Raw genomic sequence first — 24,949 nt, forward strand, 5'->3', positions numbered from 1 at the left:
CGAAGGCAGGGCTGTGACCTGGAACAGCCAAAATCCCCGTCAGGGAACATCTCCCAATGCTCCGTTCTGTCTCTACTGAGGTCGGAGGAGAATGGGAATGAGCCCTTTCTTGAGAAGGGTTGGAGACCCCATTTTTGGGCCCAGGAAGCCCAGGTTTTAGTCCTGACTATGTGACCTAGAGCAAGTCACTACACCTCTCTGAGGCTCGACTTCCTCGCCTGTAAAAATGGAGCTATAAGACTTTCCTCACAGAGCTGAGAGGATTCAAGAGCTGATATGTACATGCTGTGCTGGGTATGTACACAGGAAAGCGAGGTTTGATTTCTAGAGTCCTTTCTGGCAAAAGAAGGGGTGTACCGGGCATTGAGTAATTGCTCTGGACCTGTGCAGGGTTCCCACAGCTGGGGCACGGAAGAAAGCTCTCTGCTCTCAGGCTTGGCAAATGTGATTAATGTGCAGGAAACAGAAACTACCGCATGGCAGATGGGGGCAGCTGTGCGGTGCCATCATAGACCAGAGAGCTCACAGTACGTTGGAAAGATCCTAGCTGCCGGGTTGCCAGGAAGGCTTTCTGGGGAGGCAGCCCTGAAGGACACACTGCAGAGCCCCAATGCACCAGAGCACCTGACACTGAGGAGGCGCTCAGAAGCACCTCTTGAATGAGCGAAGGATTTAGGCAGGCATGGTGGAGGCCAAATTTTCCTCTGACTTGCCCAAACCAGGTCCTGCATCTAGGCCTTGATGGTCACTCCCAGAACAAAGCTGGGAAGGGAGGGGAGAAGAAGGAGAGGAAGGAATGACAAAGAAAAGCACATGGGAACTGGATGTTCATTTATTTTTTATGTATTTTTATTTTGTGGGGATAAGGCTGTTGCTAAGTCAAGGAAGAAATTTTCTTTTTCTTTGGAATAAAGTTCCCAAGGTGATAGAGGGCTGATCCTGGCTTTTCAGAGAGGCTGCTCCTGGCAGTCTAGCTGGCCCTGGACAGATCTCATGTCCTGGACAAAAAGCAGGTTGTCTTTCCCCATCCTCACGCCCATCCTAAGGAATGGACATCTTCAGGTGCAGAGGCCAGAAGATCCAAGGAAGGGGTTGTTGGCTCAGACTTGGTCCCACTGTTGGCTTCTGAGAGACTCTGCATGTACAGTGTGGACAGGACTGGCTGTTGCCAGGGCCCATTGAGGCCCATCAAGCTGGCTTGGTTCCTCTGGTCTTCTCCCTGAAATAAGGGACAACAGTCCCTAGAAGCCTGCCTCACAGACATGGGTGATCCTAGGTGCTGGGTGGCCAGGACCCCCAATATCAGAGTCCCCTCGTCAGAGCAGAAGTTTGGGAAGGGAAGCTCTGACCACCTTGCAAACCCTCATGGCTCTACTTGTCGGGACGCAGGTGGTTGCAGGAGTGCCATGGCAGCAGATGTGAGGATGATGGCATGTTTGAGCACACACCACCAGCCGTTCAGGGAATGCATTGGCTAGCTTTTCATGTGGAGGCAGAAGGGCCAGGCGACTGCTCTGTGGCTTCCTGCTGGGTTTAGGTTAAAGCTGGAAGCCTACTGATAAGTTAATTCTAAAAGTCACTTTGCAAAGTACTCCTGGATGGTCACCCAGAAGCATGAAGGTGGCAGAGGAGTCCCTGCCCTTTGTGAGGTTTTGGTTGGTAGACTCCCAGGCGAAAAATCTGCACATGTATATCAGGGAAGACAGGAAGCCCAGTTACCTCATCCAGAGAAAAGCTCAGCTGTTAACCTGGGGAAGCTCAGTAGAAATGGGGAGGTGGGGGAGCAAGGCCCTCCACCTGCATAGGCAGCTGCTAAGGTGATGTGTGTTCATGTCATGTCAGTAAGAGGAAAACGGAGCCAATTCTACCCCACTTCTCACACGAGGGACTCCAAGGCCATTATGGGCCACAAGTGAAATCAGCCCTGGAGGAGTCACTGGACTTCCCAAGGCTTCCTCAACAACCAGGGTTTGCTCTCTTAACCCTTCTGTATCACGGAGTGTACGACACATTTTCATTCATTCATCCATCTATTCAAGAAACCCTGAGAGGTGAATATATACTGCCCTTGACTTCAAGGAGCCCACAGTCTAGGACATGATTTTTATTTTGTAGTATTTAGCAGTATTTTTAATAAAAGGGCACTATACATGGATTCAGAGAAGATAAAAGGTTAAAATGAGGACTCTGGACTGGAGGATCTTAAAGGTTCCTCTCTCATTCATAATCTCTGATTCTTCACATGACTACCTATTTTATTTTTGTCATTTATCTTGTCTCCACCGTCTAATAAATATGATCTTCAGCAAGTTACCTGACTTTGTTTCCTCTTCTGTAAGGTGTGGGTAAAAATGGTACCCACTGCTTAGGACTACTGTTAGAATTCAGGGAGATGAAGCACAGTAAGAGTTTACACTTTCCTGGCAGACAGTCCCTACTCAATTAATACCAGCTCTCATTGCTGTTGTCCAGGGCACTACAATGATTAAATGAGATTATGTATGTAGAAAGCGTGGCACAGTACTAGATAAATTAAAAAATATTTAAAAATAGTTATAAAAATATGAATAAAAGTGTAGTCCCTGCTGTCGAGGTACTCAAATTCCAGCTGAACTGAGGTCTGTGCAAAGTGCTCTGGGAGAGTAGAGAAGTGTGATGAACTGAATAACCCTCCTGCCCCCTGCCAAGATGTCTAGGGCCGAGTCCCTGAAACCTGTGCGTGTTACCTTAAATAGAGAAAGGAGCATTGCAAATATGATTAAAGTAAGGATCCTTGGATTGAGAGATTATCTGCAATGGCCCAATGTAATCCCAAGAGTGCTTACAAGAAGGAGGCAGGCTGGTCAAAGCCAGACTAGAAGGAAATGTGAGGATGGAAGCAGAGGTCAGAGAGGAGAAAAGATACTACACCGCTGGCTTTGATGACGGAGAAAGGGCCACCAGCCAAGGAATGTAGGCAGCCTCTAGAATCTGGAAAAGCCAGGAAAAGGATTCTCTCCTAGAGCCTGCAGAGGGAACACAGCCCTGCTGATACTCTGATTTTACCCCACTGAGACTGATTTTGGAATCCCAACCCCCTGAATTGAAAGGTAATAAATTTATGTTCTTTTAAGACACCAAATTTGTGGTAATGTGTTAGAGCAGCCATAGGAAATGGGAAGGAAGTAGCTTTTCCTGGGGTGAAGAGGTGGAGAGGGTTTATGAGGAAGGGGATATTTTGAACGGGTTCTTGGCCGAGTAGGAGTTCATCAGTTATAGAAAGGGGAAGGAAGGGGGCCCAGGCATAGGCAAAAAGATATGTGCAAAGAGCGTGAAAAAGCAGGGCTTGTTTGGAGGTTGGTTGTTGGTCCATTGTGGTGGAAGCATAAGGGCATCAAGGCTGAAATAGGAGATGAGGCCAGAGAGAAGGGCGAGGGTCTTGACTTAGAATTGGTTCCATGGAAAAACATGAGTCCTCAAAGATTTTAAGAAGGGAAAAGAGGATCCAAATTGTGTTTTAGAGAGACTGCTCTGGTGTCTTGTGGAGGGTGGTTGGAAGGCCCAGACCAGAGGTGAGGAGAACAATGAGGCTGTTGCAATAACACAGAGGGGGAGAGTCATGGCCGGGGTGTGACCATGGGAAGTGGGAAGTGGGAGGTGATCAAAGACTTTCTGACTAGGATTGACAGGACTCAGAGCCCTGGCCAGCCCTGCAGACTGAGGGAGGCAAGAGTAATGAGAGGGAGGGTAAGGACTTCCAGGTTTTTAGCTTGGGTGTCATTCATGAGGGCCCAGGAAGAGTGAGCTTGCGGGAGGGCAGAGCTGGGGAGCTGGGAGAAATGGTGGTTTCTGTCTGGGACTTGATGAGTGGGAGGGGCCCATTGTACACTCAGGAAGAGTTATCCAAAGGCAGTTGGCAATCAAATCTCTATAACTATACTGTCGTGGGTTAAGATTAAAGTCATCTGCATTCCTTCTGCGCCCTGGTAGGGGTGAGGAGGAGAGGCTCCGTGGTGTGCTAGTAAGTGCTTAACAGCCAGCTCTCCGAGGGAAGAAGGGCCTTGATATGTAGCATTTGCTGGTTCCTACTGTATAAGTACTCCCATCACGACTCATTGCAAGGCATTAACTCCACATCACTGAACACGGAGTGGGGAAGAGGTGCACAGTAGCACATCATTACCTAGTGTTTCCACCACAGACCCATTAGAAACAAATCATCTCAAGAGCACAGACAATACAAACTGCAGTGGGAAGGCCAGAGAGAGTTGGGGGGCAGGAGGGAGGGGAGTAAGAGTTCAACCGAAGGACTTGTATGCATGCATATAAGCATAACTAATGGACATAAGACACTGGGGGGTAAGGGAGGGTAGGGGTTTGTCAAGGGCGGGGGGGAAAAAAGGACACTTATGTAATACCCTTTGTAATACTTTAAGCGAAAAAAAAAAAAACAAAAAAAAAACAACAAAAAAAAACACACACAAAAAAACCACAGACAATAGTAAAATTAGCCGAATAATCAGAGCATGGTTATTTGGGGTATTTATTTCCTTCGCATTTAATGTAACTTACTTGTAATTTAATTTTTAGTGATGTTTGTGTTTAACGACCAGCTCACAATATTGTTGACAATTTTACATTTGGCTCTCATGGGCTGTTGCAAGCAGGCTCCTGCACATCACTGGAGAGGCTCCAAACAAACGCACGTTGGAAGGGCCAGGCAGGGGGACCCCCGAGGTCACACGCAAGGGAGGGCAGAGCTAGCTCCAGGACGCAGGAGGCAGTCCTCGGTCCCCCACTCTTTCTGATGGCCCCTCAGAGCCCTGGCCAGCCCTGCAGACCCAGGAACACCGTGTGGTCCTTGACCCCAGGAAGATGACTCATGGCACCCTGGAGTGAGTGACTCAGAAAGGAGGCTGCTGGGCAGCCTGGAACAAAGAGAACCGGATGAGATCCGGATGGGATTTATTTCTGCTGGGAGCTGAATGGGCAGCTCAGATAGGTTCTGCTGTTCCCGGTGCCTTTGAACCACCTCCGATTGAGCAATTGCACATGTTTCTAAGAAGCAAAATTTTTTTCAAGTGGACTTATTTTAAAAAAAGAATTGCTGAAGTGAAGGAGCTGGAGAGGAAACCTGGGGAGATGTTCCGGCTTATTTCCGGTCACGGCTGGAGCCCGGGTGGGGTGGATGGAAGTCTGGCCTTGGCTTGACCATTTTTCAGGACCCGTTGAACCTGGGTCCCAGGCATTTCAGGGTCTCTCCAATCCTCCTCTTCCTCCATTGTGGCATTTAAGGTCAGAGTGTCAGGGAGTTGGGGTGAGGGGTACCCTGGTGCCCAATGTCATCTGTCCTGGCTGGCATTTGACAAGAAGTCCATCATACTTTCTGCCAGTCCTTGGTCGGAGGGTAACCTCTGAATCAGCTTTTTAAAGCACCTTCCATTCTGACAACTCTGCTCCTGGGTGCACAGAGATCACTGCTATTCACTCCCCGCACCCCTGCCCCAGGGTGCAAGAAACAGGCTGTCCAAAGGCCTTATCTATCGCAACATACCAAATAGCCATTAGGGATCTTTACCTTCTCCCCAGGGAAGCAGGCTCAGGCCCTTTTCTCAGGGGCTCGCCAGAGTGGCCTCTCACAGCTTCTGCTCCACCTCTTCTGTCTCTCCCTTGCCCCATAATATTTTACTAGTCTTGGGGGGGGGGGGGGTGGAGTTTCCACTACTTAAGATGTTTCCCCCCAAATCTGTTTTTTGTGTCTGAGCACTTTCCTTGGTGACATATAAGGCAGAGATACATTCCCTTTCTACCTCCTGCTGCTACAACCCTTTCCAAGGCAGAGAGTACAGAATGGTCTCGCGGTTTGTGTGAGGGGCAGGGCAAGGCAGCGGGGGTGGGGTGTTACTATTTTAAATGTGTCATCTCTCCCTCTTCCCCTTGCCCCCTATGGCTCCCCCCTTCCTCCCCCACTGAGCACCATACCAACTCCTGACCTCTTCCTCTGGGAGCTGGCCGGCCTCCCCTCCCAAATGTGGCCCTGGCCCTGCTGAGAAGATGCTGGCTCACTTCCAGGGCTAGAATGGGTTCTGAATCAGGGAGGAAGGCACTCCCAGCCAACAGAGCCTGCAAGAGCTCCTCGGGGCTGGGGAGCATGGCAGGAGGGTGCAGACTCCAGGGGGCGGGGCATGCTCAAGGCCAGCCTCACCGAAGCACCTTCAGGCCGCAGCCCCAGTGCTCCCAGCTCCTGGATCAGAGGGGCTGTGTGGAGGATGAGAAGTCATTAGGGAAGTCCCTCTGTCCCCTCCTGCTCCCCTTCCTCCTTCTGCCCTTCTGCACCCCACCCTTGCTCCACCAGGACGGACCGCAGCACAGACCTGGGACTGACCACTGTATCCTCTCTCGCTAAGCCCACCACCTGCAGCCACTGCTGCCCAGCAGCGGAGAGGATGTCAGCATCACCAGATGCATGGCCCCTGGCGAGCTTAGTTCCAGTCATGCCTGGTGGTCTTTTATCTACTTGTCAGCACAGAGGAGAAGCCCTGGCCAGGCCTGGACCATGTCTCCTGGTTGGGTCTTGATGATGCTGTGGCTAAGAGAACTCAGCCGCCCCACTCAGAGAGTGGGAATGGAACTCACTGAGTGCAAGCTGGCACCTTGCATGTATTTCCTCATTTAATCCTGACAACAACCCTAAAAGACAAGTACTATTACCTCCATTTTACAGGTGAGTAAACTGAGGCTGGGAAAGACGGATCCAGCAAGGAAGAGGCAGAGGGGGAATTAGAACCCCTTCTGCCAAGTTCCAAAGCCCCCTCGAAGCATCCTGACTTTAGGAAGCGGGATGGGGCCATCCTGAGGTGGACCCCTATTCGGACTGCCTCGTAGGGGTACAGGACCCAACTCTGCAGTTGGCCAGGCCCAGGGACCCACAGAGGTGCCTCTCAGCACATTGAACTGATATTTGAGGCCCCAGGAGAGTCTCCAAATCTATTCAGGATGGCCCTGGGGTGAGCACAGGGAGCAGGGAGCACTCTCTCTTTCCCATGAGAATGGCCATGAGAGGAAGGAGAACTGGAAGGCTTTGCCCAAGAACTCCTGCTTTCACAGCATGGACACATTCACGGATCATTTACTAAACTAGACCCTGGGCCCGGGGTTTCCTTACTGCCCCTCATCCACAGGCATGGCTTTGGTCAAGCCCTCGCCTCTGTCTGGACCTGTGCGATGGGAGCAGGGGCAGGACTGATCCATCTCCACTGGCCCACCGTCATCCCCGAGGCTGCAGAGGGACTGAGAGACGTGTGTGCAGCCACTCCAAACAATCCGCTCCATCCAATTCTTCATCTAGACATAGACCAGTGATATTAATAGCAACCTAATCTCTTTCAAATTCTTTGTGTTGCTAAAATGAAAGCAAAAATTCAAAGCTGGAAGAACAAAAAAACTTCCTTCTGAGAATTCTGAGTCATTCCAAAAAGGTCAGTCGAGTCTGGGTTAACCCGTTGTTTACCAGAAGGGCCTTGGCTCTTCCCCGGACACCCAGAGATTATGAGAGAACAGGAGAGATGCTCGGCTTGTGGGCTGTGCTCCTGGCCACGGTGGTTTCAGAGAGGGCTTAGTGTCTTCTGGGCTGACCACAAGGCTCTGGGAGAGGCATCCTTGGGGCCATCGTGCGAGGCCACTGCTTGTCAAGAATGCTACCCATGAGCAGGTGGGCTTGGCCCTACAAGGAGCTGGGGAAGCAGACAGACCTGCTCTGACTTTCTGCACAGCCTCTCCTGGGCAAATCCTCGGGGCTCTGTTTCCTCTTCTGTAAAATGGGACTAATCATCCTGTTAATAATAATAGTGCTCACGGTACCCACCTCACAGGGTTGCCGAGAGCACTGAAGGGGTGGTCTCTGTACTGGCCCTTGCTAAATCATGACTCCTGACGATGGCCCAATGCTTGCTGGGACATAGGCAGCCCAACCCCCAGCTGAAGTGTGCAGAATGGAGGGTTCCTTCAGCTATAGATGGGCATGCCTCTGCCTGTAGAGCCCCTCTGTCAGAGCAGCCCTCTCCTGCCCTTTGTCCTCTCCCCACAGCCCCAGGGTCCTGCAGAGGCTATTCCTAGGGGCAGAGCTTGTGCTGTTGATGCCACAGGCATGGGACTTCCTGGGGTGAAAGGTTGGATGGAAAACTAACGGACAGTTGTGTAAATGGAAAAGTCAGGAGAATAGGTAAATGGGTGGACAGCCAGACAGATAAATGAAGAGGTGGGTTTGCACCCCCACAATGTGGGTCATACAACCTCAAACTGTGGGCCCTCTGTTTTGCCCTCATAAGACCTCTGGCTTGACCACCTGCTGCTTCTTTCCCTGCCCCATCACCTATCCTTAGCCCCACGGGGAATGCACACTCCAGTTCTCGTGGGGCAGGTGTTCATACTGGGTCCTGCTGCTATAGTCCAGCAGAACTCCTGGTGGAGGCGGTGGAGTAGAAGAGGGGGAAGATAACGGGACTTGGGATCAGACTCTCCTGGGTTATAATCATTGGCCTGCCACTTATTAGCTGTGTGATCTTGAGCAAGTTGCTGCACCTCTCTGTTTCTCAGTTCCTTCATATACAAAACGGAAACAATAAAACCCACCTCACAGGGGTTAAATAACATAGCACTTGAAATGCAGTTGAAATCATACTCTTATTGTCAGATACTCAGTAGGCAACCTAGAAATGCCTGATGAGTGAACGAATAAAAAAAAATATGTTAGTTTGCTTTCTCTCATGGGATGTCCATGGGCAGATAACATATTTAAATATGGTTCAGAAACTGTTGGCCTTTTCAGTTACACAAATGATTGGATACTTTTACCAACAGAGGCTCGTAGATAATTTGCACCAGATACAAAGCTAACTGGACCCAGTGAAGTTGCTTCCCTTCTCTGCACCTCAGTTTTCCTTCCTGTAAAGTGGGCCAGGTTAAACTTAAACACTGGCTGGGGGCAGAATGAGTAGCATCCAAAGAGCTGATTGGCTAATGACTCACCTAACCCTTTACTGGCCAGGCCTGAGAGGCAGCAAGAAGGACCTTGAAAATGCATTAAAGAAGGAGCGGCTGGAGACCAAACATGACTAAATATTTTTCCCTTTTATGGGTTGGTGCTCTAGATCACCACTTCCTGGAGATTGTATTCTAAACTTTGCTGTGATGGATGTGAGGTCCGAGTGCCCACGAACTCCCGCAGAACCCAGATGTCACCCCGGGGGCGGGACTCTGCTGCTACCTTGCTATTTTAAGCAGCAAGTTTATAATAATGGGAGGGAGAGAAAACAAAGGGGCAGGAGCAGCGTGGGAATGGCCTGGGCAGGCGCGGTTGCTGGGACGCCCCTTGAGGAGCCCGGGGTTCCGATTTGTCAAGCGTGGGACCTAGTCAGCCTCTACTCTGCTTTATCCTGCCGCAGCTGACACCTTTCAGGGCTTGTCTGACTTACTTTGTTTCTGTTTTACTTTGCTTTCTGACCCAGGAACTGAATTAAGATATGTCTTAAGGAGTATAGGATGGGAATGTCAAATCTGTGGTTTATTGGGACTAGAAAGAGTACAGGATTTTAGGGGCATCCAGGGTTGGACAAGACCCCTGAAGTGGGTAGGAATCCTGTGACCCTTGTCACAGCCTTTGCTGAAACTCTCCCCGGAACAGGGAGCTTACTACCTTAAAGAGCAGTCCATTGCACCTTCAGATGGTTCCAGCCACTAGAAAGCTTTCCCTTGCTTTGATCTGGCCTTTCAGTCATTGTTCATGAACCTGTCCTTTGGGAACAATAGGACTACACAAATGGCTTTCAAATATCTGAGAAGAGACTGATTTCTCCCTGTACCTTCTCTTTTCCTAAAGATCTTTAGTTCTTTAAACACGACTTCTTGTCTCCCTACATCCTGCTTCCCTTTTTTGAACATTACCAATTTATCTGATCCTTCACAGCATGCAGAGCACAATATGCTTTGTGCAGATTAAGACATAAAGAAAAAAATGGAACTATTGTCTCCTATGTTTTGGAAATCATACTCCTATTAAGACAGCCTGGACCTGGACCTGCGCATGCATCACATATCATTTTAAGTGATTTCTTGGGAGGTGCAGCCAACTTCCCTGATAGAATTGGGGTTTGTGGGTACTCTTGCTACCTTGCTACCAGCACCACTGATATTGCTGCTGCTGAAGTCTGAGTAAAGATAATAGAAATTAATCACAGAGCTCACCCTTGGGCAACTACAAAGCTCAATTTATTCCCATAGTGACTATTTGGGATGGAGACAGCATGACCTGGCCCCATAGCTCTCATTCCCAAGAGCCAGGTTCTATCTGTCCAGCATGGATTCTCCCTTCCTGTCTCACCTCCTCTAGGCCTCCAGCCAGTCTGTTCAGATAAATTTCATTCAGTATTTCAGTGTTCATGGATCAGCTCAAACACCATTTCTAATGTAGAATCTTCACTATATTCCATCCATCATATAATTTCCATAGTTAAGAACCTTTATCTGGGATCCTGCAACTTCTCACTTTCAAACTACTTATCCCATTATGCTGTTTTCCAACTGCCTCCTGCCACTGGACTCTGTTCCTCCTGAAGGCCAAGACCACGTCTTTGTCATCTTTATGTCACCAGCACCTAGCACAGGGCTTGGTAGAGGGGATGTAAAGTCAGTGCTTGTGGTGAGTGAATGAATGAATGAATGAATGCTCAGTTCAGTCTACTTGAGATGAGATTTCTTGAGCTGTCCAGTAGGGGTCACCCACACTGTTTCAGAGATGAATGGGACTACCTTTCCACTGCAGAGAATGACAAGTCAAGATGATAGTCACATCAACCAACCCAAGGGTGGAAGTTCTCTAGACTTTAAATACAAAGCAACAAAAAATTTTGGCTAAATCTTCTGGTTACCCATGAGGAATCAGACCTCTTGCCTGCATCCGGGAGCTCAGTCCGAGGTATATGTGTCAGGTGTGGGCATGGGCAGTACCTCGTATTATGGGAGGTGGCAGGGCTTTCTGCTTCTTCCTCCTGCAGCCTCCAGCAGTCTGTACCTTGCATAAGACCCAGGACATAGTAGGTGCTCAGTAAATGAGAATGTCCTTTGTTCTCTGCATGTGTGTCCAGCAGCCCCCTGACTGTGGCTGAGGACAGGATCTAAAGATAACCCAGTGTCTGGTGGTTTTCATTTGCCGTCCGCAGAGCAGGGAACCTCTGCAATTGTAGAACCAGGCTGGTTGTTGGTTCTGCATGTCTGTGAAGGTGTCCACACTCCAGTAGGGGAAAGGGACCTGAAGGAGTTTAGAGGTGGGAAGAGGCCAGGCAGAGTCTCTGGACTCTGGCCAAGGTTCCTAAGCTGCAGACCGCCTGCAGCTACATGGCCTCCGTAAGCACTACTGCATGCTGGGTACTCTATCTCATTTCATCCTTGGAACAGTCCTATGTGGGAGGCATTCTTATCTCTGTTTCCCTGACTAGGAAACCGAGGCTCAGAGGTGAAACCATCGTTCAAGGCCACATAGCCACTGAGTGGCAGAGGGGGGTCTCGAACTCAGGAATCTGGTTTCAAAGCCTATGCTCTTTCTACCTTGCTATCCTGTCTCTCCAGTAGAGCCCGACATCACTGGTCTCCTTTTCCAGGAGGAAGCAGAGGAGCCAGATCCATTGGCTCAGGTCTGTTGGAGAGATCATGGTCCTAGGTCTCTTGACTGGCAAGAAACTTGAAAGAGCGGTTAATGGTTACAAGTGACAGTATAGGAGTTACAAGTTAGCAGTTACAAGTATACCCAACCTGAATTGACTTAAACACTAAAAATATTGTTTGTGTAACTGGCTAGTTTAGAAAGAGTTCAGCCTGCACGTCAGTTTTTATCAGGGCCCCAGATCCATTTCTCTGCAGGTCTGTTGGCTCTGCCCCCGGCTCTTATTAGTTTTATCTTCAGTCTGTCCTTCCTCATGGAAGCAAAATGGCATCAGCAGCACCAGCCTCACATCTGCACACTCTACCACCCAGGGCAAGAGAAAACATCCGGGCCCCCATACACTGCCACATGCTCATTGGCTTAAGCTAAATCTATTGTCTGTCCCTGAGCCAATCACTGTGGCAAGATGGATGGGATTATGCTAATTGGGATCAATCCAGCAGGACCTCAAGGCTGCTACACCATGGGGAGGTGGTAAACCTGGTTTGGGGGAGGCAAACCAAGGTTTCTGCGGCGAACACTGCACAAGGCACATGAGATCCACCCAGACCAGGCCTCCAGAATCATGGCGTTAGCAGGGCTGACAGGCCCAATGAAGTCTGTTCACAAGTGACAGAGCCCCCCACTGAGGGTTAGAAGAGCTGCTAAAGGGTGTGAGGCGAGCCATGGGGCAGGAAGTCAGGAAACACCATGCCTTCCTCTTCCCCCACTCAGCCAAGGAAGGCTGTGTGGTGTAGTGGAGAGAGCCCTGGCCTCAAAATCAGGAAGATCTGGATTCAAATGCTTGGTTCTTTATGAGAACCAAATGGCTGCCACTCTCTGAAGCAGTTTTTTCATCTATGAAATGTGAATATTGATGCCGGTATTAGTGGTCATTGTGAGGATTAAATTAGGCAATGTTGATAATGCCCCTAGGATAGTGCCTGGCACCCAGTAGGTGCTCAATAAATGGTAGATAAGTAGAGCGATCCCTATGGAGTGTCGTCCATTAGTTATGCCTTTGAGGAGGCTGAAGCACTTTTCTCCCTCCCAGGATAGCTGTGTTTACTGAAAGGACCAAATTAGATGCAAAATCTCTAAGGCCACCTCTGACATTGTAAACAGAGCTAGTGAACAGGAGGAAATGCAATTCCAAAGGCCCTCTATTCCCACTTCTGGTGTTGACGCAAACTGAGGCAGGCTCTCTCTGCGGCTCATGACCCCCGGAAACGGAACCCGGCTTGGCTCAGGGATGGGAGTGGATTTGACTTGTCCTTTTGGCATCTCCTCAGCCTGCGGAGCCCAGGCCTCTTGGAGCATCTTTGGGGCTGACACAGCAGAGGTTCCGGGCACCCGCGGCCAGTCCTGCCAGAAGGCTGCCATGCCCCACATTCCCGAGGACGAGGAGCCCCCCGGAGAGCCACAGTCAGCTCAGAGCCCCACCGGCCAAGTAAGTGCCCCCTCCCTGCCTGCAGCTAGCCTGGACAGGGCCAAGCCAAACGCCCTGGGCTGAGGCCATAGTGTCTGGTCTGGCCAGAGGGTTTGCCGACAGCCCGTGAAGGCTGCACTGGGAGGCTGGGGAAGGTGTGCAGAGTCCACACTGAGGAATAGACACACAAAGTTCCTTTGAATTGCTCAAGGTCCCCACATGCCCTGAGACTGGAGCCTCCTAGGCTGTGTCTGAGGCCTCCTGGGACGTAAAACCATCCTAACCCTGTAGGCTCCCTCTTAGAATGGAGGAGGATTTGGAGGAGAACCTCATCATGGCAGGGTCATGAACACCAGCAAGTGTCACTTAAAATGAAGGTCAAATTTTCATACAAATAGTGAACAAGATTTTCAGCAAAAGTATATTATAAAAAAAGGAAAGTATAAAAATAAGTTAATTTGAGATTGCATTGCACAAATGAAAGTATGAAAGCAAGTTATCTTGAGCTATATATACTACAAAGTATAGATTATATGTCACTTTTTAGAATGAACAAAGAATTAATCAAGTGTGTTGATTTTGGTGTGGGTATATTTACTTTTATACCAAGAAGACGACCTATTCACTTGCTGCCACTTCCTTCACATTTTACTGTACAGCCTTCATTTGGAGAGTGTTTGTTTCATGTTTGAGATCTTCATTTGTCTTCCCAAGGACCTCTTTCAGTCCTTCAATATTCAAATCATCCCCCTCGTGAAGAACCTATCTCGCCACCTCTCCATAATTTTGTTCTTCATTTGTTAACTAATCCAGCTCCATCTGCTCCTCATTGATCCAAGACCTTGCATGTGAAGTTCTCCAACCTTGTTTTCTTTGACTTTGCACTGAACGCGTATGATCCTGTTATATCTGACAGTCATCCCAACTGCCCTCAGCCAGAAGGGATAGACACTTGCTAAGTGAGGGAAGAATGTACGAGTGAGCATTCATTTGACAAGTGGGAAGATTCTTAGTGAATGTTTTCATGTTAAGATGACATTTGTTTTCTTACACATCATAACTCTGGGAACTTAGATAATAAATACTTAGGAAAGATTGGCCTCTTGTATCTCCATGTCCCAAGCTCATGCTGTTGCAGAACTTGGCAGCCTTGGGAATTCTTGAATTTCTAAGTGACCGTGGGCCAAGCCCCCATGTCTTTGGCTGAAGGCAGCCAGCTCAGGGTTTTATTGAGCCCCCCTCCCAGGAATGTCTTGGACCATGGGGGCGCTGCTCCTCATTTACTCTTAATGGCTCCAGACTGCTCCTCTGCGGTGACCGCTGGCCTTCCCCAAACTCAGTGCTCTGCCCCTCTCCTACTGCAGTTCCTACCAAATGTGGACAATTCCCCCAAAGCGTTGCCAGCAGAGGACTATAAGGTTTAACCAACCATAAAATGTGTTCACCTACTGAAAACTTGGAGATAAAGGAATGACTACCAAGAACAAAATATTCCCATCTGTAGTCAAATGTGACTATTTCCCGTCTTCAGGTCACTATTTTCCAAGGCTCTGTCCCCATAGCCTCCCTACTCCTCAGCCCTGGACTCTTTGCCTTGGCTATTCCTGACCGCTCCCACTCACTAACAATGGTAGGGCCTGTAAGCCAGATTTTGATGCAAAACCTAGCTCTGGAATCCTGGGCAGCTCCCCCAAACAGCTGCCATGCCGTGCTCCCCAAGAATACAAGTATTCCTAAAAATAATAATAATAAAAGATGGGCAAAGATGCAATTCCACCCTCAGTGAGGCGATCCTTTTACATTGAGTTCAGTTCATCTTGGTTCCCAACTTCTCTAAAAGATTCTTCACACCTGTCAGGAGCACAAAACCAGAAAGCACAGAAGCTTGCTGGCCATTCTGACCTTCATGGCTTCAAACCACACATGGGTGCAGCTGCATTGGGTCAGAGGTGAGGGTGAGTTTTTAGGGGTGGTCAAGGAGGGGATGGGCTCCAGGAGCCCACCACATAGTTGAGGGACAGAGAACCCTAGTTGAATAGCTGAAGCTCCAGATTCGGGGTCCCCACAGCTCACTCTCCCTATGATCCTGAGCTAAAAGCAGACTTCTATAACATGAGGGGGCAGTCTCTAAAGGTCCTTCAAATGCCACGATTCTCTCTGTGCTTTTGAAAAGTCAAGAAAATAGAGAGACTGTTTGTGCCTTGCCATTCAGGTGAGCCAGAGCCAGGATGCTCAGGTCTTACAAGGGAGGATCATGAGCACAGGATTTAAGAATGTGGATTCTGGAGTCACTGCCGCCTGGTTTTCCTGCTCCCAGGGACTCAGGCTCCTGTCTCTGGAAGCTGGGCTGGAGTCACTGCTCTTCCACATCCTGGTCAAGAGACCTTGTGTGAGTCTGTTAAAATTTCTGTGTCTCCAGTTCCTCATTCCCCCCCAGGGCAACTGTTAGTGGCTGGCTCCTAGACTCTGTCTGTTCAGCCAGCCTTTGAGTGTCTTCTTTGGCCTGAGGGATAACAGTGCCAGGGGAGGTTACACCTCAGACCGAAGGCCACATCAGTTTCAGTATTATTTTATTCTCTGCCCTTATGGCAGGCATTGGGCCTCCCTGAGTTTTCCAGAAGCCCACAGTCATTGTCCATGAAGAGCTTCTCTCTCTCTTGCACCCATCAGACAAGCCTTGTCAGGCAACCCTAGCCTCAGGGGCATGTCAGGCCTATGAACTAGGCTGGAGCCTCCAGGGTGGGGGCCTGAGTCCCTGGGAGCAGGGGAAATCAGACAGCCAGGGAAGTAGGGCTGGTCAGGAGGGCTCGGCTGCAACTCCTGGTAGCGTGTGAATTCCCACTCTGTGAAGCAGGCAAAGAATGGAGCATCCTTCTGAGTTTACAACTCCCTGGGGTCCAGCCCTACTTCTAGTTCCTCGGGTCCCAGCCCCCATTTCCCATCACTGACACGAGCACTAGCTGAGGCCTTCCCACACAAAAACAATGAAGCAGTAGACCTAGATCCTGTTTTTCTTTCTGCACACACACATACATTCACATACAGACTCACACACATACACACGAACATAGACACACATACACTCACACACAGAGACTCTCAGACACACACATAAACATAGACACACACGCAAAGACTCTCACACATACACGCAAAGACACGCTCACATACAGAGAGACTGCCACACATACACATGAACACACACACACACACACGCACACGCACGCACACACCCTTTAGGAGCCTCATCAGAAGCTGTAATCAAAACCCACAAAGAACTGAAGCCTCCTGCCAGTGCACTCTGTGAGGCTGTGCCCTGAGCTTGTTTTCTGAACAGGGAAGGTCACCTCCCTGGAGACCCCTTGGAAAATGTGTGTTCCCTCATGGGGCAAAAAGGACCCAAAGAACCGATTCTCTCTGCCAGGAAGGAGGTGAAGGGAAAATAGCTATTACGTGTAAAACATGTACATGGGACCTGGTAAGGACGTGCAGAGCGGGGACGCCTCCCCAGCTCACCGACTAAGGGCTCTCATGCCATGCTTCCCACGTGACAGACACTGCTCTGAGAACTCTATACTCAGTAACTTCACAGCTCTAGGGGGTACGTGTGATTACTCTCCCATTTACAGATGAGAAAAACATGGTGGGTAAGCACACTCCAGTCACTAGGAACCAGGCGGTCCCTTGAAAGCTCCAACTGAGGATTTTGAACTCCTCCTCCCTGAACTCATTTCCACTTGTCTCATCACACCCTTTGCAAGAACAGCCTCTATTAAGATTCTCTATGAGATATCTTTAAATAAATGATCAGGAGCCCTAGCTGGTCTGGCTCAGTGGACAGAGCGTCGGCCTGCAGACCGAAGGGTCCCGGGTTTGATTCTGGTCAAGGGCACATTCCCAGGTTGCGGGCTTGATTCCCAGTGGGGGTCATGCAGGAGGCAGCCGATCAAAGATTCTCACTCATCATTGATGTTTCTCTCTCTCTCCCTCTCCTTCCTCTCTGAAATCAATAAAAATATTATTAAAAAAATAAAATAAATAATCAGGAAAGCATTAGGATCTGGTGTATGAGATATCGGAGACATCTATTGGGCACTTGCTATGTGCTCATCCCTCCAAGGTAGATATTATTATTATTATCTCAATTTTATAGAAGAGGGAATGAAGTCTCAGAGGTTATGTAATTGTCAAATGTCACATAGTTGTGTTATGTTGAGTGGAGACTGAAACCCAAGTTTCTGCTGAGGTGTTCCTGCCAGCTCCTCTTCCTCCCTGGCCCCACCCAGCAGTAAAGCCAGTGCCCTGGACAGCAGCTGCTTGTGCTCTGTTCTCTGTGGAAAAGAAGCTTGGAAAGGGTCAAAAGGTCAGTTCCACCAGGATGGCTTCTAGTGGGCCTGGTCACACAGCAGGAGCTGTGCCTAGGACAAAGCAGACGGTGTTTTAGAAATGCTGGAAGTTACAGTGGTCAGGAATGCATATTACAATGATTTGTCCTTGAAGTAGCTTGTCATTTTTTGTTTCTCTGATTCCCCTGTCAGACTTATGTGAGCTAGGAAGGGTCAGGGGCTGTGTCTTTCCTGAGTGTTTCTCCAGCTCTCAGCACAGGCTGCAGCTGCAGTGGTGGCTTGTGGGAGGAGGCTGGCTGGCTGGCTGTGAGACAGGCTGGGTGGATAATTGTCAGGCTGGATGATTAAATCTCTGGACTGAAGGGAGGAAGACATGGAGGGAGGAGGAGAGGATAGAAGATGAAGATGGATGAATGACTGGCTGGCTGGGTGGCATACTCTCCATTGAGTAAGACTAATAGACATTGTGTGCATGTCTATATTCCTGAAGTCCGATGGCATGAGGGCCAAAAGAGTGATGAAAAAGGCAGGATAATCTGGTGATTATTGGCCCCTGACCTTTAAGAATAGAGTGGGCAATGGCAGGAAAGAGGGCCCGCCAGAAACATGGCAGGGCGAGGGTGCACGAGGAAGAGAGAATCTACACGGCGGGCACCCCTTCAAAGACCCGGGTTCCCAGTGCCCGGCAGGAAGGAGCCCGCATCCAGCAGACCTCAACAGAGGCACTTCCGCTCTCTCCCGTGCTCTTAGGATTTGCCTCTGAAATAATCATGTTCTCACAAGTCCCAGAGTGTCTTTCTATCTTGTCACAAGAGCACTAATTCCTCTTTGCGGCCAGAGCCCCCCCTTCCAGAGGCAGTCCCTGTTTGCCCTCCAGGCTTTGAGGGACCCGGGGATGCAGCCACCACAGTGTCCACCCTCCACCCCCCCTCACCATCATTATTATTATTGCTTTAGCTCATCAAATCCTTAAAACAAGCCTAGAAAATGGGGATTGTTAGCTCCACACAATGTTTGAGAAGATGAAACTCAGAGAAGTTAAGTAACCTGTCCACAGTCACCCAGGTGGGATTCCAGTCGAGGCCTCCTGACTCACTACCCACACTGCCTTTGGCAGGGTCCTTCACTCTGCCAGGGTCCAAGTGCAGGAGCTAAACTCCCCACTCCCCCTGGGCTGGGGCTAGGGCTATTGCTTACAGCTTCCTAGCCCAGGCCGAGTCACGTGGCATCGGGGGAAGGAAGATAATAATATTCCCGTCTATGACACTGGCCTATATTTATCCCTGCACCCAGGCAGTTAGGAAACTGTGGTGCATTCCTGGGAAGTTATGAGTGAAATAAATATTTAAATGTTTCTATAAGTTTATTTAAGGAGAACAAAATGTGACCTGCTGGCTTATTATAGGGTGGGTGAGCTTGTGGGATAGCCCAGCCCCCTAGTACTCGGCTGACTCCAGGGGAGGAAAATGGACCCAGGGGGAGGCTGGGTTCCTGGAAGGGTGAGGGGTACCTCTGCTATCCTTACTCAGCTGTGTGTTCAGCCTTGCGCTTTGAGGGCTGCCAGGAAGAAAGGGCTTATGGGGGAGGGTGCAGCTTGGAAGAACAAGAAAGGATTGTTGGAGACCTGTGGATACCAGGAACAGGGAGGTGAGGCCAAAGACCTGGAGATGACTGTAAGAGTAGCTTGTGTTGGGGGAAAGCCAACAGGCCCAGTGTTTAGTCCCTTCCACCATTTACTACCTGCCCAGCCCTGAACAAGTCTGTTTAAGGGGGGCAGAGAGAGGATAGAGTGAGGAGAGAAAAGAAATGTACCAATCACCTACTTCATGCTCAGGTCCTTCACTTTGTCTTCTCATTTCCTTTTTGCGATTCTATGAGGTTGGGAGGTATTATCAGCCCCAAGTTGTAGGTGAGTATTCTGAGGTTCCTTCACAGAATTGCTGGTAGGATTGAATGCGAAGGCACCCGGGAAGCGTCTGAGACAGGGCCTGGCACACAGCAGGTCTGAGAGTGTCACTTCCCTCTACTCATATTTGTTCCTTTGCTTCCCGTGTCTGAAACCCACAAAGGACATCTGTCTTTGGTCTGAGAAGTAGATGGTGCGAGAGGGGGATGTGGCCTTGGAGGTGGGCTTCCTCTCTGGGAGTCATTGATTACGCAGGCCATGTGGTCAGGTGCCTGGGGAAGATGCTCTGTGGCTCCACCAGACAGGCTGGTCCCTTAACTTAACTCCAGATGGTTGCTCAGACCCAAAACCAAGAAGGACAATCTCTTCAAAACCCAATTCCAGAATAATGAGGTCAGTTCCAAAAATAGCAATAACAGAGTAACACCTGACACTCGTTGGGCATTTAGTAGGGGCCAGGTGTCCCCATAAGCTTTCCACCTGGACCTGCCCCTGCCAGATTTAACATATGAAAATACAGTTATGTCCATGCAATATTTGGGGCATACTTATACTAAGAAATTATTCAGTGTTTATTTGAATACTGGGCATCCTGTATCTTATCTGGCAATCCTACTGCTATATCAACCTGTTTGGTTCTTGTGACTACCCTGTGACATAATTATTTTACAGATGAGATAACCAAGGCACAGGGAGTCAAGGGAACTTGCTCAAGTTCACACAGCTAATACATGAGAAACTGTGTCATGAATTAGTGTGGCTCCCAAGGCCCAGGCCCTTGCAGTCCTAGAACCAGGAATTTGCTTGTGGTCTGTATTTGAACACACTTCCCCGCAAGCTTTCTTCAGGTCATGCAGCTCAGAGTGAGAGCCCGGATGGGTCTTTACACCATATTAACACCTGGCAGAATTCACCCCAGAGGGCCCCTGATTCTTCCCACACTCTCTTCTGGATCACTGTCTCCCCAGTGATGTGCCAGGGTGAAGCACAGCCCACAAAAGACTGAATGTTCCCCTCAAAACAGTTCTGGAAAAAAAACTAGAAATTGTACAGAACTTGCTCAACCATTCCGTGAGCTGATTAGGGAAAGAACACGTTGATTTTATTACTTTGTACACATTGGAAGGAGAGAGTGGGGAGCGTTCCAGGACATTCCATCAGGGATAAAGGATTTCTCTCCGATTGCTTGTGCCTCCTGGCTTTTAAGCAGCTTAAAATTGTGTGGTTACATGCTTGGCACTTGCCACCCATGGTTTGTTTCTGTCTTTCCGTGTGGGCACCTCTGCCCCAACCCTCCTCTGAGTGAGAGCTTTGTTGCAAGTGGCCTTCAACCAGAAGGGAGAGCAAACTTTCACCAGACAGCAGCCCCCCACGGCTTCCAGGCCATTTATCTCACAGGTGTCAACACAGAGGGCACCAGGCCCTGGGAGCTACCTGGAATTGGGGGTTGGGGAAGGATAATTCCACCCCATTTTCCATCGCATTTCACTAACTGGGAAGCATTTCAGAGGCCCGCCTGGTTTACCTTTGTCTTCCTAGGCCCTACCACAGACCCCCGCACATATTAGGCATTCAGTCAATGTTTGCTAGATGGACAGAATGAAGCATAATGATGTGAGTGTTTACAGATTGACCCTGGTCTTATACCCAAAAACTTTTGTGAGTCAATCATAAAAAGAAGAATCAAGACAATCTGTTCAATAAATAATTGGGTGGAGCATGAGTAAGCAGAGCGGGGAGGAAGAGAAAGGATTTGGGTGGGGACGGTAAGCAAGTGAAGAGTCAAAGTAGAGGGGACAGGCAAGGATGGGAGTTAAGATTCGTTCCCCTTTAATGTCCTTTGAGAGGTGAGAGTGAAGACAAATTCCTTTTGCATTGTTTTGTTGTCTGCTGAGCAATTCTTAAAAGCTTCCTTCTTAAAGCCTGGACCACATGGATCACAGCTTCTTTAGGTTTCAGGTTAAATTGTTGAACTTCAGAGTCAAACCCTGGTCAGTTAGAAGGAGCATGCATTTCTCTTCATCTGCTAGGGACGTTTATATTTACCAAATAATTCCCTCATTTTTATAGTCTCATGTTTTGTTTATCTTATATTTTATTGTTGGTTACTTCAAATGGTTTTACAAAATAGGTAGTGAGTCAATAAAATAAAACAAACTATATTTAACTTACTTAGCAGCCTGAATACATTCAACTCTTAGACATGGGTATCCTACATAAGAAAAGCCTAATATGCTAAGTGTCCGGTTGTTCAGTCAGCCATTCAACCAATCAAAGGGTAACATGCTAATGATATGCTAAGGCTGCTCAACCACTCACTATGATGTGCACTGACCAGCAGGGGTCAGACATTCAATTGGTCAACCAGTCGCCATTATGTGCACTGACTACCAGGGGGCAGATGCTCCAACCAGTAGGTTAGCTTGCTGCTGGGGTCCGGCCAATCGGGACTGAGCGAAATGGACTGGACATGCCCTGGAGCCCTCCTGTGGTCCCTCCCCAGCTGGCCAACTTCCCGAATCCCTCCCTGTCCCCAGTCGTGCACTGGTGGGGTCCCTCGGCCTGGCCTGTGCCCTTTTGCAATCCGGGCTGAGGAACCCCCCTTCCCCAGTGCACAAATTTCGTGCACTAGGCCTCTAGTATAGTATAACCACATCACCACCACTATGATTTTTCCCTTTTCAGAACACAACATGCAGAAATTAATGATTGGCCCCTCCTGCCCCTTTACATAGATCTATCTTATCTGCACCAAAGCATGTTGGGAATTTATAAAAGTCCCTCTCCAAGGGATGGCCAAAACCTTATGATATAACTAGAATAAACATGATATTTTAGCTAAAGTACACTTTTTTGTTCACCAAAGGATTCATATAAAAAAAATTCTAAACATGATAAATGTGAATATATTCAGAGCTCAAACTTTCATGACCAAAATAAACTCCACCCAGGGAAGGAACCTCACACATATTATAAGCACAGTCAGTGTTTCGGTTGGCATTCCTATGACAGCGGTCACCCATGAGGCTGTATAGGAAAGAAGCTCCATCAAGATGATATGGGAGTTGTGCAAGATGAGTGAGTCCTAGAGATCCGGGTGGCTGGAAGTAACAATATTGTATTCATATTTAAAACTTGGCTAAGGGGGTAGATCTTATAAGTGTTCTTCTCATCATGATGATCATAAATAAGAGGCAAGAGGAAACTTTTGGGAGGGATGAATAGGTTTATGTCACAGATTGTGGTAAAGACTTCACAGGCGTGTACTCTCTAAACTCATCAGGTTGTATACTTTAAATAGGTACAGATTTTTGTATATCGATTGTAACTTAATAAAGTGGTTTAAAAAGATGGCATGGGTGAAGGAGGTTTTAAGCACATTTACCCAAATGTAGGATTGTCACTGAATATCAGGAATGTGTGGGTGCCGCCACCTCTTCTCCTGACCTCCATTTTCCCCCAACGAGGCTGACCACAGCCTGTGCACTCTGCCACATTTTCCTAAAATGTCAGAGATTTCCTAGGGATGGCTTAAAGGTTCCCTAATCTTAGTGCATGAAAGATGGACCTTGTTAGCTCAGGTGAATGCCTGCTAGAGAATGAAGGAGAAAAAAATATATATGTATTTTTCCTCCTCTTTGAATAATCCAAATACACTGCATTTGTCCCCTTATCAAGAGGCTCTGAGAATCCTGATGCTAGAATACAGGCTCCAGCTCCAGCTCCTGGAAGCTTCCTCCCAAGCCTAACTCCACCTGTGTTTTCATTCTAAACCACCAGGGCTCTCCCACCGCAGGAATATCTTGCAGTCCACCCACGATCGTCCTGACTGGGGATGCCAGTTCACCGGAAGGAGAAACTGACAAAAACCTGGCCAACAGGTACATCCCAGGTGTCTGATCTTTGTGCTGTGAAGAACAACATTTCCTAGCACACAGGGACTAGACAGCTATATTTTTATAAATCTTTCCTTTTTTCTTGAATCATTTTATTGATGAAAATACAGTCATGCAAGTTCTCAAAATGTGAGAGAGAGATTGGGATTTTTCCATTATCTTCCCCCCTCCCCAAATTATTTTTCTTCTCCTGGATTTGGCTCTTTTCACCCTGCTATCCTTTTAAAAAAGCACAAATCACAGCATAGGAGTTTCCTGTATAACTGCCCAAATGTTTGCAAACAGACCTGAAAGATGTGAGTCTCTTACTGTAGAATCCTTCCCCTGGCCAGGGTGGGTCCTGGGTGGAGGATGATCTCTTGGAAGGGACATCAGCTCACATGCACAGGGATGCCACAGCACTAGCCCATACATTAATCTAGCTAGAATGAGATTGTCTAAGTACTATCTACAAAATGTTACATAGATAATTCTCATACAAATATATAGTGAGCACATGTCAAAGATATATTTAACTCATGAATGTGGGACCCATCAGGGTAACAATGCTAGTTCAGAGGAAGGAGGAAAAGAACACTGGAATAAAGCTGGTAAGTTAAATATGAAACAGGTTAATGCTCTACTGGACAATGAAATCCTATTTTTATCTTTTCTCCTTAGCATAAATCATATGCATCTCTACAATTATTTATATTTTATGAGTTTTCTATGAGTTAGATGTCCATTCAGTCTGAGCCCTAATGCACAGCAAGTAGTCAAAGTTACATATCATTAGGGCAGTGGTCTGGAAACTTCAGCATGCAGCAGAGTGCCCTGGGGAGCCTGGTCAATCGCAGGTGGCTGGGCCTCACCCCCAGAGTTTCTGATCCAGTAGGTCTAGGGTAGAGCCTGAGAATTTGCATTTCTAACAAGTTCCCAAACTTAGAAAGCCTGTAAGACGATGCACTCATATGACTTTGAAAAAAGATACAGGCATCTGTTTGCCTGTTTCCAAGCTGTGGACCAATTTTCTTAACAAGATGGCTCCATTCTTTCAGAGCTCACAGTCCCCACCGGAGGCTTTCTCACCGACACTTGAAGGTTTCCACTGCTCCGCTGACTTCTGTGGGTAAGGGCTAGGCCAACTTGCCTTACTTCTGCAACCAGAGATAGGGGTCCAGCTGAGGTGTGTTTGAGTAGGAAGATTGAGGCCTGGTAGTTTGACCTGCCCTCTCTGCTATGAGCCCCAAAGGACAAAGTCAATCAGCCGCTCAGTGTTGGTGCCCAAAAGAAGTATGATGTGTCATCTCAGTTTCTTTTGGTAAAAAGACAAGACCAGGGTGTGAAGAGGAAGGAGAGGAAGTCAAAGAGATATAGAACAGCTGTGTGAGGCTCAGTTTCAGGGCTCAGGGAGGACAGTCTCTGCTCCTCAGGTAGGCATGCGCCTGAATGCAAGGCTACACCAAATGGTCCCTCAGAGCCTCCGCTGGACCATCAGAGCACAGTTTTTAAGCAGACTCAGTCCCTGCCTTCATATTGCTCAGAGTCTATGAAGAGACTGAGAAGTGAACAGATATAATCAGGACACTGTATTGTAAGGCCCTTTATAGAAGTGTTAAGGAAACAGGGGCAGGAAGGAGCCCGATTCCCCCTGAGGAGGGAAGTTTGGGTAGGTATTTCAGAGGAGAGAGTATTTGAGTTACACCTTAGCAAGTTGGA

At 48.4% G+C, this 24,949-nt stretch overlaps 1 protein-coding gene and 1 long non-coding RNA gene across 9 annotated transcripts in view; one reads left to right on the top strand and one right to left on the bottom strand.

The window, feature by feature from the left end:
- LOC139017210 (uncharacterized) overlaps window positions 1-24,949 on the bottom strand; it is a 163,030-nt gene that overhangs the window by 40,543 nt on the left and 97,538 nt on the right. The gene's annotated exons all lie outside the window — the stretch shown is intronic.
- Window positions 1-24,949, top strand: part of IRAG1 (inositol 1,4,5-triphosphate receptor associated 1) — a 110,916-nt gene that overhangs the window by 25,405 nt on the left and 60,562 nt on the right. For 4 of the 8 annotated variants that reach the window (XM_070425297.1, XM_070425300.1, XM_070425298.1 and 1 more), the window contains exons 2-4: window positions 12,967-13,124; window positions 23,136-23,236; window positions 24,289-24,359. In XM_070425297.1, coding sequence (XP_070281398.1) covers window positions 12,967-13,124; window positions 23,136-23,236; window positions 24,289-24,359 — 330 coding nt within the window. Of the gene's footprint in view, window positions 1-12,966; window positions 13,125-23,135; window positions 23,237-24,288; window positions 24,360-24,949 lie in introns of those variants that run through there. The other 4 variants (XM_070425304.1, XM_070425303.1, XM_070425302.1 and 1 more) reach the window with 3 other exon arrangements.

This window comes from Myotis yumanensis, unplaced genomic scaffold, assembly GCF_028538775.1.
Source record: "Myotis yumanensis isolate MYYU_CA2020_CCGP unplaced genomic scaffold, mMyoYum1.0.hap1 SCAF_10, whole genome shotgun sequence".
In the NCBI taxonomy this organism is placed as follows: domain Eukaryota; kingdom Metazoa; phylum Chordata; class Mammalia; order Chiroptera; family Vespertilionidae; genus Myotis; species Myotis yumanensis.